This window comes from Anabrus simplex, chromosome 3, assembly GCF_040414725.1.
Source record: "Anabrus simplex isolate iqAnaSimp1 chromosome 3, ASM4041472v1, whole genome shotgun sequence".
Classification (NCBI taxonomy): Eukaryota; Metazoa; Arthropoda; class Insecta; order Orthoptera; family Tettigoniidae; genus Anabrus; species Anabrus simplex.
In genome coordinates, this window is record NC_090267.1 from 26,012,317 (window position 1) to 26,031,676 (window position 19,360).

The window sequence follows — 19,360 nt, forward strand, 5'->3', positions numbered from 1 at the left end:
AGGCAGGCACGTTAGACCGCGGGGCCAGCTTCAAATATTAATTACCGGTACGCGACTTAAAAATCTCAAAACTTTACATTCAGTTTTACTGGGGAAACTTTGTCAGTTTCCTCTAAAACTTCTTTCATTTCAGCAAATTTGATTAGCCAGAGCCATACTCTTCCAAATATCTATTACGGTACCAGTAACGACAAGCCAAACAACAATCGACCACAAGTAGTTTTTAATTCTCTGGCTCTGATCTAATAAAATACAAGCACATTAGATATAAAAGCGCCCAACATGATGGCGAAATCCTCTTTTTTTATCTTCCATTGTAATTTGGTCACCGGTATACTGTTCGTAGTCAGTTTATGGAAATCTTGTACCGCATAAATTAGGCCTACATCAGCTTTTTAAGGTTATGTTGAACTCAGGAATATGTTTTCGAATGTAAGTATCGATCTTCAAGTTCTCAAATGCATTAAATTCAATTCTGCCCGTCACTAATCATAATCAAATTGGAAAGAGAAAAAATATCATTAACACTCCCGAAATTATGATTATTTGCGACCTCAGCTGGTACAAGTCGGTACGAGTGCAAATTGATACAAAGCTTTAAATGTAACGTGCGCAAATAAAACGACTGCGGTTTTCACAACATTTTAACACAAAAACTTGAAATTCCCAGTCTTTTTTTTTGCTAGGGGCTTTACGTCGCACCGACACAGATAGGTCTTATGGCGACGATGGGATAGGAAAGGCCTAGGAGTTGGAAGGAAGCGGCCGTGGCCTTAATTAAAGTACAGCCCCAGCATTTGCCTGGTGTGAAAATGGGAAACCACGGAAAACCATCTTCAGGGCTGCCGATAGTGGGATTCGAACCTACTATCTCCCGGATGCAAGCTCACAGCCGCGCGCCTCTACGCGCACGGCCAACTCGCCCGGTGAATTCCCAGTCTTATATTAGGACGAAAACAGTAAATAGGCAATCTCTAAACCTCCCATGGCTTTATGTATAATATGTAAGGTGCAACATCAGTTCTGGTCTCGATAACATAATCGTGATGTAGACGTTGATTCCCATAGGGAACCTAAAATATTTGTCCCGAATGAGTAAATTTATAATACCAATATAATGGTCTGTTATTGGACATTATAAATTTTCCAGCTAACTCATTCTTGGTTGCCTGCGTTTCGCCCTCGTGTGCTAAGTTAGGCTCTTCAGTTGGGACTTAGCACACTACCCAAGACGCAAGGCTAGTGCATACCGTGGAGGCCACTGCATAGGCTACTTGAAGCCACCAGCAGTGCCAATGCACTATGAGAGCTATGTCTCATTTTCAAAAATTGATGCCTGCCTGGCCATCAAATGATGTAGATATTGATTCCCATAGGGAACCTAAAATTATATTATATATTGGTATTATAAATTTACTCATTCGGGACAAATATTTTAGGTTCCCTATGGGAATCAACATCTACATCATTTGATGACCAGGCAGGCATCAATTTTTGAAAATGAGACATAGCTCTCATAATGCATTGGCACTGCTGGTGGCTTCAAGTAGCCTATGCAGTGGCCTCCACGGTATGCACTAGCCTTGCATCTTGGGTGGTGTGCTAAGTCCCAACTGAAGAGCCTAACTTAGCACACGAGGGCGAAACGCAGGCAACCAAGAATGAGTTAGCTGGAAAATTTATAATGTCCAATAACGGACCATTATATTGGTAACATAATCGTGTACGATAATATTAAAATACTACTGTAAATTTGTGTTACTTAAGAAGGAGCAGTTTCGATTACTGCCTGAAAGCCCAGTGACTATACAGTGCCCTGAGGGAAGTGCCGAAAACCTGTTCGGCGATACCCTCGAAAAAAGTAAAGAAATAAACGTCTAACCCTGGACATAATCTAGACGTTTTGCAAGCATGAACATTTGACGAAATTAGTTTCATGTTCAAGTAGAGCAGTCGAAGAAATGCTCTCTAGCTCCTTCCAATTGTTGTGGACACACTCTGCTCTATGATTTCCACGGATTCTCTAAACAGTACCACCGGAATGCGATGCTTATATGGTCCCTTAATGCAAGTTCGCCGCCGATCGCTTTTCCAGTTCAGTACTTCCTCAAATTACCGGTACCTCAATGGGACTGAAATTTCTGGACGGTTGATCTGGTAAATTGTTTCTTCAAGGAACGGATAAAACGGGATTTTTACAATGTGATTTAATTAAGATGCTCGCGGGACCACGTAATTTGAACGAATAATACGGGAAAACATAGTTTCCGGGAGCATATTATCAAGGTTCTACTGTACTTTTAAGCCATGAGATAGAAGGTTACGCCTCTATAGTTGTTACACTTCTTTTGGTCACCTTTTTTAAAATAGTGGAATAATCACTCCTTGCCTCTAGTCACTAAGGATTTCATTTTCTTCCCAAATTTTTTGTAGTACTCTGTACAGCCATTGTATTCCAGGTTCTCCAAGTGCTTTGACCATGTCCACACTGAATTCATCCAATCCTGCAGATTTGTTGTTTTTCATTTTACATTTTGCTGTTTCCACTTCCAGCCAGCTCAAACTTTCTACATTATAATTTATAGGGTTTAGAGTGTCATCATGTGTGTCGTCAGTTGTATTACAGTTCAGTAAGTGATGGAAATATCTAGTGAATTCCTGTAATATTTAATTTTCATTTCTAGTTACCTCTCCATTTGGAAGCGCTACTGTGTTGTTAGTACTATTATCATTTCTTTTGTTTTTAACAATTCTATATAGGGGCTTCTTGTGTTTGTCTTGCCCTATTCTGTTGGCAAGATCTTTGCATTTCTGTTTGTCATTGTCAACTAATCTTTTGGCCTGTAATCTTTTTTCTCTGTAAAATGATAGTTCATCCTCAATTTCACTTGGATTTCCTCGCACTCTGGTACAATACAAAGCTCTTCTTGCGCCATTTCTAGCTTTGACAGCAGCTTTTACATCCTCATTCCACCATGCTGTTTCTTTGGATTTTCTTATTTGGCTCTGCCTTCTACATACTCTTTCAGCTGTCTTCACCAATACCCTCCTCAGGTTATGCCATTCCTTATTTGCAGATCTCAGATCTTCTTTTGGTAACATCTTCCAAACATTTTCCCGAAACATTTCCTTCAGTCTTGGTTCAGAAAATCTCCAAGTTTTTATTTTTGGTGTTCTTTTGTTGTAGACTTTAGGAGGTCTTCTCTTCGAGATATCTGCAATCAACAGCCTGTGGTCTCCATCCAAAGTTTTACTAGGAATTACTTTGACATCATTTACAATCTTCCAAACTTCTTGGTCGGCGAGTATATAATCAATCACAGTTCCATATTGATCATCCCAACTATATCTTGTGACTTTATGCGTGTCCCTTTTCTTGAACCAAGTGTTACTTACAGCCATGTAGTTTCTCATACAAGGATCTAGAAGATGTTCACCCTCTTGTCCTATTCCCCATTCCATGAGGACCCAGGGAGGATTCATAGCCCAGTCTGTCTGATCCAACCTGAGCATTAAAATCTCACATTACTATCAAATGTTCACAGTCCATATGTTCTTCCATGTTGGACAGGAAGGCTTCTTTTTCTTCATTTGAATATCCTGATTGTGGAGCATAGACCTGGGTTGTGTGATGTTTGTCTCCATTTCAATTTACTGACATTTTAATTATCTTTATGAAGTATAAAGCCCACTCTATTTCTTGACTCCAAGTTGTTTCCAGACCTGTATAGTTTATAATCTAGACTGAGGTGTCTTATTGCTGTTGCTTTCCATTTGCTTTCACTCATCCCCATGATAAGAATTTTCCTCCTTTCCATCATGTCAACTATATCTTCAGTTTTATTTGTCAGTGTTAATACCGTATTTACGTGAATAATACCCACCACCGAAAAATCCCGCACCCTAAATTTAGGAAGGCTGATTTTGAAAAAATAATGCCAACATTGATGCAAATAAAACCCGCACTCCAATTTCGTGCCCCAAATTTTTTTTAAAAATACGGTATATTCAAGATTCCAATCTGGCAACCGGGTCTTGATTTAGGTTTTGTAACTGGTGAAGCTTCAGGCTGTAAGCCGTCATACACACTTTCTTGTCTTGAGTTCTTCGATCCGAGGCTTGTATTTGTTTTGAAAGCGATTGAAATTACTCTCCAACTGACTTGCTAGGCCTAACGTTAGAGAAGATTTTCTGCCGGCGTTATCTCCATTAGCCTTTAGCAGTCCCATGCCACATTTGCAAGGCAGCAGCTTCCTGTTGAATTTATATGTCATTTCCTGCACAAAGTCTTCAACAAGCCCCTAAGGGTAAACTCCTTTACCCATAGCCGTTGGTTCTCCCTTAGTTTGTCAGGTTTGGTAACGGCCGCTCAACCCTCGGCCAAGCAGTTGCAGGTAGTACTGTCTACTGTCGCATAACGTAGCAGGGTGCACCTGACCTGATGGAAAAACTCTGTAAATAATGGATTCTCGTGTCTCGATACAGTGTCAGAGATTATAACTCCACAATACCTCCTTTATTATTCCCTGTCCTCCTCTCCATCACTCGTATGTGCATCCGATGAAGATTCTTACAGGTTGATGATTACCGGTTCCAAGACGTCTATAATAATCTCCCATTTGAAGTCATCATCTTGAATGGTTTCAGCATGCCAAACACAGTCTGCCGATGCCTTTGTCGTAATACTTTCAATAGCTTTGTGAGCATACAAGTTCTATCGGATTGTACTGGCAATGATACGGCGGCAAGCGCACAACCCTATGGCCATGCTCATGAACGACAGCATCAAGTTCGTATGCATTTTAACCAATTGCAACAACTCTGCACGTATCTGTGAAGCAGAGTGTGGAATTGACTTACTGGATAGCCATGCTACCATTTCAGCCTTCTTACTGTTTCTACTTGGCGCCTTATCCCTTGTAACTGAGTAATAGCAAGCATTATCCATCACAATAGCGGACACTGGAGCTAAACATGGTAAAAACTGTACATTGAACCACTAAGTAAACTTCACTGCATTCATTTCACTATGATAGTCACCGTTACTGTTACTTTTGGACCTAAACACTAATTTGCTTTGAGGAATGAATCCAGAAACAGCAGAACCAGCGTGACAAATTATTAAACGTAATCTATAATCTTCATTTCCGTATTGACAATTGCACAATTAAAAATAGGAGAGGATTTCCACCAATCAATACTTATTTATTGTATATATTAAACTACAGGACCGGTTTCGACCTCATATTCAAGGTCATCTTCAGCTGAACCATACATACATATTTATATAATGAAGCTTTCATTAAGATTGTGGTGTTGAAGGAATGCCATATGATGATGATGTACATTTAGTTACATACAAATGGGGCACGTCTTAGCGTGAACTGGCGTATATGTCATTCTGTACAATATTGCAGCTGTATGTCTAAAATGTTGAAGGTCTTAAAACTAGTGTATAAAACACGTCTTTTCCTAAACTAACTTATATATATGTACAAGATAAAAACAATATATAAAAACACTTCATGCACATGAACATTCGTTCTTGCTTGGTGGTCAATACATCGACTAACTTCCGTATTTAAGTCTTATTCACAGTTGTACACTTCAGCTGCTATTCTTAGAGTTTGTAAAATTGCATGGATAAAAGTTTTGTCTTCCTTTGCGTATGGAGATAAAACACTTTCAATTATTAAATTATTAAACGACCGCCCTTACCAGTCGGAACTTTCAGACCTCCCATTCGATCATCATTCGATTTCCAGCAAGTACTTCTGGTATGGTTCTGATTTACCCAAGTTTCATCTAAGTAATACATTTTGCCTTTCCTTCTTGCCTAATTTGATGCATTGTCCTCAAGAACATGGCCCTTGCAGCAACGATATCAGAACGTTCCATAAGGAACTTTCTTCTGTCATTACACGTCATGTATCTGAAACCCATACCCTTTAAAATATGTAGCATTGACATAGTACTTCCCTTGAATCATACAGATTTTTCTTCCTCCTTAGCCTTCACGAATTTCTTTGCCGTTGGAAATTCATCTGCAGCATACGCCCGTATTTTGCGCCTAAGAACGTCTTGATTAAAACCATCTGAATTCGTCACTGTCTTTTCACGTTTGTGATGTTTATCTGGTACCGTAATAGTATGCTACCACTTGCTTCTAATGAACATTTACTTTCCTGAATGATTTTCTGTACATTTCTAAGGCTAATACCACACGCTTCAGCTGTTCATTCCTGTGACTTGGTAACGTCCTGAATCGGCATGCCAGGATATGATTCTTGCTTAACTCTTACAGTGCCAAGATGCCGATGCATCGGCACTTACATTCTGTACGAAAAACGCCAGGATGCCGATTCAATCGGCACCCTCTTATAAGTGGTGTACTTATGCAGTAAGGCACTAAATTGCGCCACAAATCTAGTAGAAAGAAGGTAGAATGTTAGTAATTCCTCTTTATGTCATTGGATGGCACTGACATAGCTTCATTTTTGCTAGTTTACTCGTCGATTTTGACTGTATGATCTGTGAGCGCTTGGCGTCTATGATCCAATATGAGCCTCCTTGTTTGTTTATGTCCGTGGGTTGTAATTTGTTTTCAATAATTTTACATTCTAATTGACGCATTTGAGTTATTTATTGTAATATGTTAAGTTTATTATTATTTCTACTGTAGTTATAGTTACTTAGCAATTTATTTAGGTTGTAGTGAAGTTGTAAATAGAACATTTATCACAACAAGGCATGTCGTCATGTAGGCCTAATTTGGGAGAAGAAATTGAGGAACTTTTGGGTTGCTTTGAGGATGTAAGCGATTCTAATTTTAGCGAAAGTGGTGATTATGATGTTTTTGGGGTCTTCAGATAGCACACCAGAGAATGATGGAGCTGTGCCATTGGCTAATGGGTTTACAACATTTCGTGCAATGTCAAAGTGTTATGGTACAATGCTAATGAAAATGACAGTGACAGTGAATTAGATGATTCTTGGACTCAATGCATATTCCCTGAAAGTAAAGTTGTCCAACCCCACAATTTTTATCAATTTTTATCCCAGGGACAAAACAAGTAGGCCTACCTCAACCTGAAGCTCCACCCATAGAATATTTCAATTTGTTCTTTACACTTTCATTCCTGACACTGTTAGTTGATTTTGTGAGTTCTGATCTTCTGAACTGTTTTGTAGTACCAAATATTGCTACTAGACACAGTTCTCTCAAATGATTACTATTACTCTCCCAAAATTCATAAAATATCCAATCGTTGACAGGTTACACTGTTCGTGTTTTCTCTCCACTTGTTCAGTGTTTTTGGAAATTAGTTTATAAATTGGAAAGTAGACTTACATTAACAATATAAATTGGTATATATGATCCCGGATAAGAGCTAAGATTAAATATCATAATTTTGTCTCTTTGGATTTAGTGTAAAATGTGCTAATTCATTTCAAATTATGTTTTTCCTTTTTTAAATAAAAAATTAGTTATATTTTTGTGCACAATATTCCACAGAATTTTGGTTTTTTTTAAATGCAAGTCATATGTTTATATTCCTTGGAGTATATCAAGACCATATACCAAATTTTACCTCCATATATTTTAAAATGAGACGTAAATTAAATTTTTAATACATTGATGCAAAATCCATTGAAACATGCCTGGTATTCTATGCATATGATGACCTATTATGGGTCGGCATCCAAAGGGTTAAAGTACTTATATACATTAAACACTTGCTCTCTAGCTTGCTTATGTAGAACCTTACGTTTATGCTGTTCATCTTCCATGATTTAACACATGGATTTACAGTTATTGTCGCGAAATAACAATGTTTCACTTCCTATAAACTTTACATTGAGTAGTTACCTTGCCATCACAACCTCAAAACGTTAAGCGAGCTGAGTGGCTTTCTGCGGAGTAATGACAAAACCGCTCAGAACCTCACTAAACTGGGCCGTCATCATTCATGTCGCGCAGTATAATTGACTGGTAATTGAGGAGTGATTTAGGGTAAGACTGAAACGAAGAGCACTCATAAGCCACACATGGGAAGCTAGAGTGGGAAAATGATGATAGCAATGATGGTAAAGTAGGTTGTAGTAATTCTGTGGTGGCAATCTGAGAAAGTTATTTTGTCTGTTTAAATCTTTTTAACCCTGGAGAAGGCACGTAAAAATAACCCCGTGAGGAGGCGTGCACAATGTTTTAGACCGGATCTGGAAAAACTAGCACAAATTATGCAAATACTATTATTAATGTTACAAAACTAGTAAATAATTTCGAACCAACTGGTAAATAATGTTGAAAGGTATTTTAACAATATAAAACTTGAATGTTAAACAATTGAAGTCCATTCTGCGTCATCACTTGCTTCTTGACTTTTCGTACCGAAGCGAACACGTCACTGCCGAGTGTTCTTCACGGATATATCGCTGGCATACACGGCATCTATTCTTGGTTTCTCCTGCTCTTTTCTTCTGTTGCAGTAGGCACATCTTCAGGTCCTTCTAGTTCTTCTTCAGGTAATCCTAACATTTGGTGAATGTTCCTTTTTTAAAAGTTTTTTTGGTTTCTCTTTCCCTATTTCTATCCATGATGTGTTGGACTTCAGTACATACAAAGGCACTATTTTACATGAAAATGATACAAAACTGACACATTCTCACTATATTAACTGAAAACATCAAATAAAACACTCATAAACACCCATACGTCATGGGGCGCACCAGGAGTTTTAGACCGGGTCCATCGAACAATGCACTCAGGCTGAAACTGAGGAGTATGAGTGGTGAATTTTTTACACATACTAATAGTGGACAAGTCCAAGGAAAGGTACTGAGGGGATAGAAGCTAGCTGTCCACTACGTTAAGAACTAAAAACATTTATCTCTGAAACCAGTCGAAAAGACCATGATGCGCCCTCTCCAGGGTTAAATGCATAGAAAGATTTAATGAAGTTAAAACCATTTTCTTTTCCAGAAAGCGGTTCAGCTATATGGTGGCCATCAGGAAATTTCAAGAGAGAATTCGACTGCTTCTTATGATAATGATTTATTCCTCATCAACAACAACAACGATAATGACAACAATAATAACAATAACTACAATGTCAACTACAATGTCAACAATAATGAGTACAATGATTCATCTGTGTCTCCGAAACCTGGTGTGTATGAACAGTTCCGTCTCTTCCAATCTGCACCTATCTTTGGAATCCACCACAACTTAATGTTCCAGGTAAGGTAATTTACTTCTTAAATTGCACATTTTTCAATAAGGACTGAATAATGTCATTTAGTTTTGGGTTCAGTGATAGGAAAATCTTCTCCTGTACCTCTGTAGGTAAATTTTGCCATTGGAGAATGGACAATGTACATGAACAGCTGAAAACTGCCTGTATTATAATAGGTTGTTAATGAATACAGTTACACACTCATTGACCGTCTTCAATGCAAAACAATAAATAAAAAAAGCAGCACACCCAAAACTCAGAAGAGAGACTAAGGGCTGATTGTATAAACATCATTGAATGGAGATCAGTTTTAATCTAAGTTCAGAAAATGATCTAAGATCAGACCGGTGTCATGTTCTTCACGGATATATCGCTGGCATACACGGCATCTATTCTTGGTTTCTCCTGCTCTTTTCTTCTGTTGCAGTAGGCACATCTTCAGGTCCTTCTAGTTCTTCTTCAGGTAATCCTAACATTTGGTGAATGTTCCTTTTTTAAAAGTTTTTTTGGTTTCTCTTTCCCTATTTCTATCCATGATGTGTTGGACTTCAGTACATACAAAGTTGCTGAACCTCTCTCTCGACCAACTGACCCCGAGCTGCCAGTCCCGGCTCCTTATATAGGATTCGGGTTCTCGCGTGTACGAGAGGCAGCACGGGCGTTAGCCGCGAGAGAGGCAGCGAGGGAGTCCCTGAAGGGTGCCCTCCCTCCGTGCTTCTTTATTTAAAAAATTACAAGGTGACGTATACAGGCAAGCCTGCTCACAACATAATTTTCACATAAAATACAATAATAAAAACAAGAAAATTACAAGAACATAATCAAACCCTGGTGTTGAATGTGTCCGGCAGGCCCGTCAAGGACCTGGTGAGGGAATGAAGAGTGGTCTGTCGCATGGGCCGCCGGGGCGAGGTCCGACGCCCAGCTGACAGTGGCGGCGTTACGTCTTGGCTGCTGATTTCCCAGACGCCCCGCGACGTCCGCGTCCTCGTCCTTGCCGAGTAGTGATGGCTCCGCGGGTGACCGCGGGCTGGCGCTGGGTTGGTGTGTAGGTGAATCCTTCTGGTAAGACGGCGACCTGATCGCCGGTTGCCCGGTCTACCTGGACTGCCACGTCCCACCCCTGGGCCAGGGCCAGATACAGCAGGTTGGCCCTGTTGAAGAAATACTTCTTTTGGGCAGGGTCCAGGCGTGGCCATGCTGAGAGTGCCCAAAGGGTGGTTGCCGCGTCGTGGTGATCGCGTCCTGTAGGGATGATGGCGAGTTGTTCTTTTAATGATCTAAGATAAACTAATCAAAGTTCAGTTTTAATCCCAGTTCATATGTGAACACTTGGCAACAGCGTAGGAAAAAGCTGAGTATCGCGAGTCACGTTGAGCAGTGTAAATCTCTTTTCCCTTCCTATTGTGTGTGCCAAGCGAAGGAAAGAAAAAATGACTGAAATGAAGCAGAAAAAGGACCGTTCTAATTTTTCCAAGGAGTGCAAGAATGCCCTAGTTGAAATCGTACCCGGCGAGTTGGCCGTGCGGTTAGGGGCGCACAACTGTGAGCTTGAATCCGGGAGATGGTGGGTTCGAGCCCCACTGTCGGCAGCCCAGAGGATAGTTTTCCATGGTTTCCCATTTTCACAGCAGGCAAATGCTGGTGCTGTACCTTAATTAAGGCCATGGCTGCTTCCTTCCCACTCCTAGGCTTTTCCTATCCCATCATCGCCATAAGACCTATCTGTGTTGGTGCGACGTAAAGCCAGTTCTAAAAAAAAATAAAAATAACACGAGGTAACTTCACTTTTAGCCCCATATTGAGACAAGTGAACCGTCTTTACACAACCCCAAATGTTCTTTCTATTGCTGGCCTTGTTGCTTTATGGGCTCGATTATAAGCTCACTCTGCAGCTGTTTTGGCATGAAGTACTGGAGTTAGCAGGTAACGACAACACTGATAGCCATTGTCTCCCAGGAGTAGGCCTATGCCTTCTGGAATGTCTCCTGTTTCTAACTGAGCATGCACTCATAAATTAATGAAGATATTGCTATCGTGAGCCATCTTGCTACGATATTTAGGGACCTGAGCCGAGCATCACAAATAACTTGAACATTCAACGATAACCACTCATGACGATTCCTATAAACTTCTGCGTTATCACAATCTATAGCGCCTAGAACACCATGGAGTGTTGTACATCGAAAAAAATCACGCATGATTTTCCTCACGTCAATTTGTTCGGAAGGCATTTTGATAAACTCGTGTTTCAGTGTAGCAGTAAGATTAGATACACGATTAATGGCTCTGCAGACTGTCATTTCGTCTACATGCAGTAAATTACCAGCGACTAACTGAAAATTTTATGTGGCAAAGTATCTCAAAGTTAGTAATAACATGTGCATTGGAGACAAAGGTTTGTTTCTCTTGGTAGGTTTAACTAGAATATCGCGCAACCTGAGTTCTAGCTGTTCCACGGTATCTTTTCCCAAGCGATCCCTCAGTTTAAACTTCTTATCACTCAATTCTCTCATTGGATTTCCTCTTTCACAGAACACACGGGGAGCCTGACAAAATTAATCATTTTCATCATCAGAAAATATATCCGAGATATCAGAGTAATCAGACATCAGTAAAATACGAACGAGATGAGATAACATAAGCAATTTATTGAAGTTATGTTATATAATTATTACATTACACTGCAGTAAAAGAAGCGTAATATTGCCTATATACGGACAACTATAGCTAGCAATGTACAGTATAAGGTTAGGCTACAGTATGGTTTTTTACCATTTATCGTAACAACACAGGTAATGTTTATTAAATTTGATTCTACGTCTTTTATCAGGGCTGTATTTTTGTGGCTTGTTTCCTCATGTCACTTTGAAGTCGTTTCAATTATATTGTTTCTATTTTTAAACAAGCCCTCCATGTATTGGAACGTCATTCAATTTAATTTTGAGAGTATGCCTGTATGGTTGCTTGATCATTATGAACCTTTGTATTGGGGGAGATATATCCCAACTTTAATGTTCATGCTGCTATCTTATTCATTGTGACAGAGAAGGCTAAGGTGCTATTTTTCACTCTCTTCGGCAGAGATGGTTATGTTATTACAGTATATGGGCCCGTTGTTTAATTATCTCGGTTTCATGCCTTGAATAAGAATGGCACTGTTCCTTTCGAGGTGAAATAGTAGATGATGATGATGGTGATGAAGAAGAATTAAATTTTAGAAGTGAAGCTTCCACGGTGTGAAGAATTATTTAATTTATTTTCCGGGTTGAACCGTGTTGTACTTGTACGCATATCACATACAGTTTGCCGACGTTTCGAATACATTGCAGTATTCTTTGTCAAGGCGACTGAAATACCCCTACTCGATCCGAGGTAATCAGTCTCCCAGGCAGAAATTACACTACTAGAGTGGCCTTGATCTTGGCCTTTTATATCCTAGCCTATCTGGCTGACGTAAGCCCTGGCTGTCTCGCGAGGCTTCTGGAAAGTTTATGTCACTACCTGGCTGTGACATAAACTCTCCATAAACTTTCCAGAAGCCTCGCGAGACAGCCAGGGCTTATGTCAGCCAAATAGGCTAGGATATAAAAGGCCAAGATCAAGGCCACTCTAGTAGTGTAATTTCTGCCTGGGAGACTGATTACCTCGGATCGAGTAGGGGTATTTCAGTCGCCTTGACAAAGAATACTGCAATGTATTCGAAACGTCGGCAAACTGTATGTGATATGCGTACAAGTACAACACGGTTCAACCCGGAAAATAAATTAAATAAGAATTAAATTTGGCATCGGTCTTTTGAGTGATGGTAAGATTTTATTGTGTATATATCCTAGGTGAGACGTGGGTTCTGCATTATGCGTGTTGGCCGCTGTAACATTATATCCTTGAACTTCTGTGGGTGCATGTTGTTTTGCACCTGTGTTTTACTTTGGTTTTTGGCTTATGGATGTAAATGATGATGTTTATTCCCACTCCAAGGAGGGTGGTTTTGTCCTGATTCATTTGCTTTTGCATTCATTTGTTATTCTCACATGTTATCTCTGTGTGTTTCTTTTCTGGTTCCATATTTTATAATTTTGGTTGTTATTATCTGGCCACAGTTATAAGAGGAACAGTATGGCTTCAGGCCTAACAGATCCACAACAGTCCTAATCTTCAGTGTCCATATGTTAATGGAGAAATATTGGGAAAAAGACAAAGATCTGTTTATTCTTTCCCTTGACATTGAGCAGGCATACGGCAGCATTGCATGTGAGAAGATATGGGAATGCCAGAGAAAAAGGAATGTGCCAGAGGGACTGGTGAGGAAAGTTCAGATGCTGTATGAGTACTGTACCAGCTGTGTGTGATTGGGTGACGGACATTCATCCTGGTTCCAGACCAAAAGTGGAGTCCAGCAAGGCAGTGCACTATCCTGATTATTGTTTGTCACTATCATGGATGACATAATGAAGAACATCAAGAAAACCTGTGGTGAACTAACTGCAATGGCTTTTGTCGATGATGTTATGATCTGGAGGGAAACTGAGGAAAAAGTACAGTTGAGACTCAGTGAATGGAAGGTTAAGTTCCAGGAATTCAATCTCAAGATAAGCGGACCCAAAACAGTTGTGATGACAATAAACAGAGAGGGATGACAAGCAAACATCATGCTAGGAAATCATCCACTAGAAAGTGTGGAAAACTTTACATATCTTGACAGTTTAATATCTCGAGGTACACTAGCCACAAAGGAGGTGGCAAATAGAGTGCAGAAGCGGTCTCACTTTTACCAGCAGTACGAACACTCCTCTGGGATCCCAAAGTACCAACAAAATCAAAGCTGATGATGTTCAATCAGTACTTCATACTAATCTTAACCTATGGTATTGGAACCTCACTAAGAAGGACTCATCGACGTTGCAGGCATCTGAGATGAAGTTCCTTAGGTCCACAATTCAAAAAACAAAACTGGACAATTAAGGAGTGATGTGGTTAGAAAGGAAGCTGGGATTGAGGCATCCTTGTTAGATTGGGTCAGCATGTCCAGATTGAGGTGGTTTGGGTATATAATGATGATGGGACCAACAAGAACAGGTTATGTTAACTTGGAGAGGCATGTGGCAAGAAAACGGATGTTGGGAAGACCAAGAACCCACTGGATGGACATCGTAAAGATGGACATTGCAGATTGGGAAAGGACACTGGAAGACGTCATTAACAACAGAACGTATCTGAATAAGACAGAATGGAAAAGGCTCGCCAACAGTACCCGGGAAACTGTAAAATGATGATGATAATGATTATCGTCGAAATTGATGAGCCGACAGCCAGATGGCATCGTATAAAATCTTCTTTCTTCTTTATTCATGTCAAAAATGATGATGGTAATGATTATTATCGTCGAAATTGACGAGCCGACAGCCAGATGGCATCGTATAAAATCTTCTTTATTCGTGTCAGAAGTATCAACTTTACTTACAGATATTTAACAAAAAGCAACAAGATGTCTACATTCCTACTATACAAATATACAAGTCTATTATACAATCACAGATAGAGCAACAATATTCGAGAGCTAGATGATGCTTGCCCAGTATTGGGCGACGTCAATAGCGTTGGGGGAGGCTGCAATCAAGTCTTTCATAGTGCACATTGAAGGACATAAAACATACTGACATAGATGTTGGATCGTCTGCTGCTCTCCGCAATCACAAAGTGATGAATCACTTGAGAAGCCCCACTTCCGCAAGTTTACTTTGGTTCTGCCGACTTCTGTACGGAGTCTGTTAAGGGCTTTCCATACTGTCCACTTCTCCTGGTGTCCACATTGGAAGACTTTCCTTCGACTCTATCCAGTTGGAAAAGTGGTGGATTCATCGTATAAAATGTCTGCACACGGTAGCTGAAGCCATACGATTGATTATTGTCTCCTGAGAGTCTCGTGTTGTGTTGTTTTTTGTTGCAGGAGAGTCTTTGCGTGAGTCCGCTTAACACACAATTATGTAGCTGGACCCTCAGGCATTGTATTTGTCTGCACGGGTTATGATAAGTAAGTGCATCTGCCCCCGTTACGTATGTGATGATGGGAAGAATGGAAAAGTTGTTGCTATCTTCCAGGATGAGCAAATGTTGAGGTATTGAAATGAATGTGTGCCGTCTAGTTGCCATGATAATTTGTAAGTGTTTGTGTTCTATGTTCTACCGTTTTCTTTTGGCAAATAGTGTGTGTTTATGAGCCTGATTATTATTTTCTTTCTTGTTTAATCTCGATAAACTCTGTTTTTTCTATTTCTGTATATCATTTAGTAGATTGTTGTTTCGCTAGAAATAATTTTTAGTGTAAGTAAAGCGGGTTCAAATTACGGTTTGATGTTTGCTGCCTTTGGCTGAAATCTTCGCACCTAAGTTTGTTTCCCACTGATATTCGCTGCGTGCTGATATCTCTGCTGTATTTTATGGCCTTAGTTTGTATTGATTTCTGATCAGCGATATCTGGTTCTTGCCTAGTTCCTTTGGGTATGGTAGCAGCTGAGTAAGGGTTGTGGGTTCAGTAAAAAACTTGTACTGGGCAAGTTGGCCGTGCGGTTAGGGGCGCGCAGCTGTGAGTTTACAATGGCGAAAAATGAGAGTATCCTCCTATTCAATACATCATATATTCCGTCATTAGACGGAGTTTGCATCCGGGAGATAGTGGGTTCAAACCCCACTGTCGGCAGCCCTGAAGATGGGTTTCCATGGTTTCCCGTTTTCACACCAGGCATATGCTGGGGCTGCATCTTAATCAAGGCCACGGCCGCTTCCTTCCCACTCCTAGGTCTTTCCTATCCCATTGTCGCCATAAGAGCTATCTGTGTCGGTGCAACATAAAGCAAGTTGGGAAAAAAAACTTGTATATCTCTCTCCATTCTCTCTCTCTTACACAGGATGCTCATAGCAAGGATACAGTTTGAGACAGTAACACGAGATCTGTTCCAAGTGTATGCTCCGCAAACTGGAAGTGGAGAAGTACACTGACTGAGCAAATGTCATGCGATAGCAGAGCACTGATGCTCAGGTGTGTTGTGTGCGCACCACACGCCACCTGTGCCAGCAGCAGTTGTATAGGAGACCTTGTGAGCAGTGGCTCTGCATGTGACAGGTGTAACATGGAACGTCATTGTAAGCTGACACCGTTCGAACGGGGTATGGAGAACCGTGCCCGATGGATGAGAAGTGTGTTTCCCAAATCAACAAATAAATTACAGAAGACAGAAAGAAGAATCCTTAGAACAATCATAAACAAAAAACACCAAGTAGATGGACAATGGTGATTATTACCTACTGAAGTTTTATACCAGGAAACTGAGTGAATAATAGATACAATGCAGAAAAGGAGGGTTGCGTTTTTCTGCCACATATCAAGACTACCAGAAATCAGAGTTCTGAAATATCTTTTCGACTATTTCAATTATCTTTGGAAAAGTAAAACCAAGAATAAGTGGTTCAAAGAAAGCCAAGATTATTTAGAAGACAATTCTTGACAATGCAGCAAATTGAAGACCGAGAAGAGAAGAGGATCCTGAGAAACAGAGGACTTAAACTAAAAACTTATACATGCAAACAGTACACCAAACTGGACAAAGAAAGGTCAGCCAGGTCGGAAAGAATGAAGAAGTCCTCGGAGCAGAAGAAGAAACATAAGCCAAATTTGTAGTTGATACTCTTAAGATTTAAATGTATGTGGATTGATTAAAGTGCTTCAATGTGGGCATAAAATAATTTTTAAAAATAACGACATTAACAAAAGGAAAATACATTTACAGTAAATATAAGAGAAGAAACAGAAAAAGAACAAGAAGGAAAATTAATATGTGATAAATATCATGACAGAAGGAAGGAAATGAAAGGTGCTGTCTAGGTTCTTGTTGACAGATAAGGTATTAAACATTGCTGGAATACATACAGAAAACGACCTTTTGGTGAAATAAAGCCGGTAGTAAGGAATATGGAATAGGGTCTTCTTTCTGGTACTACGGGATAGGATGTGGAGGGAGAATAAGGAAACTAAATCTGGGGACCTGAATAGACTATTACCTGCTTTGTATAGCAGCTTTAGGTCGGCTACTTTCCTCCGAGCAGAAAGAGTTTTGAGTTTCAGTTTCCCAAACACTTGAGTTGCGACAGGCAGGGACCCTGGCTGTGGCGATAGCACAGATAAAGGATTGAACACGGTCAAGGTGGCTGAGATTTGAAGAAGCAGAAATGGACCAGACTGTAGAGGCGTGTTCAACAGTCGGTGAGATACAGGAAACGTAGAATGCTCTGAGGGCATTTACATCTGTGATGTCAGAAAACCTGTAGAGTAAACCAAGGAGTGACATTGCACGTGAGGTGACTCTGTTTATGTGCGAGAGAAACAACAATTTACTGTGAAAATGAACTCTTGAGTCTTTTTGATTGTCAACAATTGCAATCGGTTGGTTCAGTAGGTGATGTTCTTGTAGAACGGGGGAATTACGAAGTGTGAATGAAATGGTGGAACACTTGGAGGGATGAGGTTTTAGACACCATGTAGTACACCAACCTAACAGTGAATCAAGTGCACTTCACAGTTGGATTTTATCTGTGGGATAATCGATCTGCTTGAAGATTTTACAATCATCTGCAAAGAGAAGGATTTCACGTGAATGATGAGAAACAGTATTGATTAGGTCATCAATAAACAGCGCAAAAAGAAGGGGACCTAGGATACTTGGGTCCACCTTTTCAATACAAAATGTAAAGCGTTTAAATTACATAAATGATTAGGGACTAGTTTTGACCTAGTACTAGGTCATCGTCAGCCTAAAGCAAAATTAAAACACAAATACTGAAGAAATTAAGCAATGTATAGACACGTAAGGTCTCGTAAAAGTACATACCATGTGAGATATTGTGCAGCAATATGTTAAAAAATAACTCTCTGAAAGAGATTCATAAAACGTCCAATGCATATTAAAAAGATGTTATAGATAGGAATCCTTGAGTTGCTGGATAAGGAGATTAGAATATGCTGGCTCCTTTAAGATGCAGGTATCCAATTGAAGAACCACTGAGCCGAAGTCATGTTGTTTATTGACGATTAAAGACCAGTGCGCCGTATAGCATTAAGAAGTTGATAGGAACGGAAATTTTCAGTTGTGGGTCAAGAAATTCAACATATGCTGGCTTCTTAAATTTGCTGCTGTATATTCGAAGAACAACTGAGATGAAGTTACGTCGTTTTTTAAGATATTCGTAGACTAAAAACACATGGATGCTGGAAAGGTTCTTCAATTTTTTGGAACTTGAAGGAAGGTAATTGTTGCGCGTGGAGGCTTAAGAATCCAGAGATGCGCTACATTAATTTAAAAAATAGAGATCCATAAAAAGATCCAGTGTGCCGTATAAAAGTAACAAGTTGTAAAAGTAATCCTTAAGTTGTTGGTCATGGAAATCGAAAAAGGTTAGTTTTCAAGCAATGCTGCTGTTCATTCAGAGATCAATTGAAATTACAGTACCGTAACATTGTCTTCTCAAGATGTTTATAAACTTGAAATAAATGCCGATGCGAAGTAAGATGCTAGAAGAAAGTTATTCTGTTCAAAGAATCTTGAAGGACGATGGATGTTACGCGAGGAGGATTAACATATTTGGAGTTAAATAAAGGTGGATAGAAATTGGCAGTTCAATGCAGACCATACATTTGATTCTGAATAAATGACAGCAAGGAAAGAAAGAAAGAAAGAAAGAACTCAAAAGATTTGACGCATGGCCACATGATGCATAACACCCTATTCCATATTCCTTACTACCGGCTTTATTTCACCAAAAGGTCGTTTTCTGTATGTATTCCAGCAATGTTTAATACCTTATCTGTCAACAAGAACCTAGTGGAAGGGTTTATGTACCAAATCCGCCTTGTCCCATGCGAAGAACTTTTGCAAATATAATACGTTCAAAGTCTGGACTGAAACAGACTGGTCAATTAACCACAATACAAGAATCTTTGGAAAGTTCTTTGCTGATGAAGTTGTGTCTAAAATTGTGGAACATACAAACATGGAAGCAGAGAGAAGGGGTGTTCAAGAAACAAGTCCAACTGAAATCCTCGCATTCATAGGTACTCTCATTTTGATGAG

At 39.8% G+C, this 19,360-nt stretch overlaps 1 protein-coding gene across 2 annotated transcripts in view; it reads left to right on the top strand.

Annotated features, from left to right (window-relative positions):
• Positions 1 to 19,360, top strand: part of Tsf2 (transferrin 2) — a 217,944-nt gene that overhangs the window by 71,760 nt on the left and 126,824 nt on the right. For both annotated transcript variants that reach the window (XM_067144056.2, XM_068226978.1), the window contains exon 8: positions 8,984 to 9,241. In XM_067144056.2, coding sequence (XP_067000157.2) covers positions 8,984 to 9,241 — 258 coding nt within the window. The remainder of the gene's footprint in view (positions 1 to 8,983; positions 9,242 to 19,360) is intronic.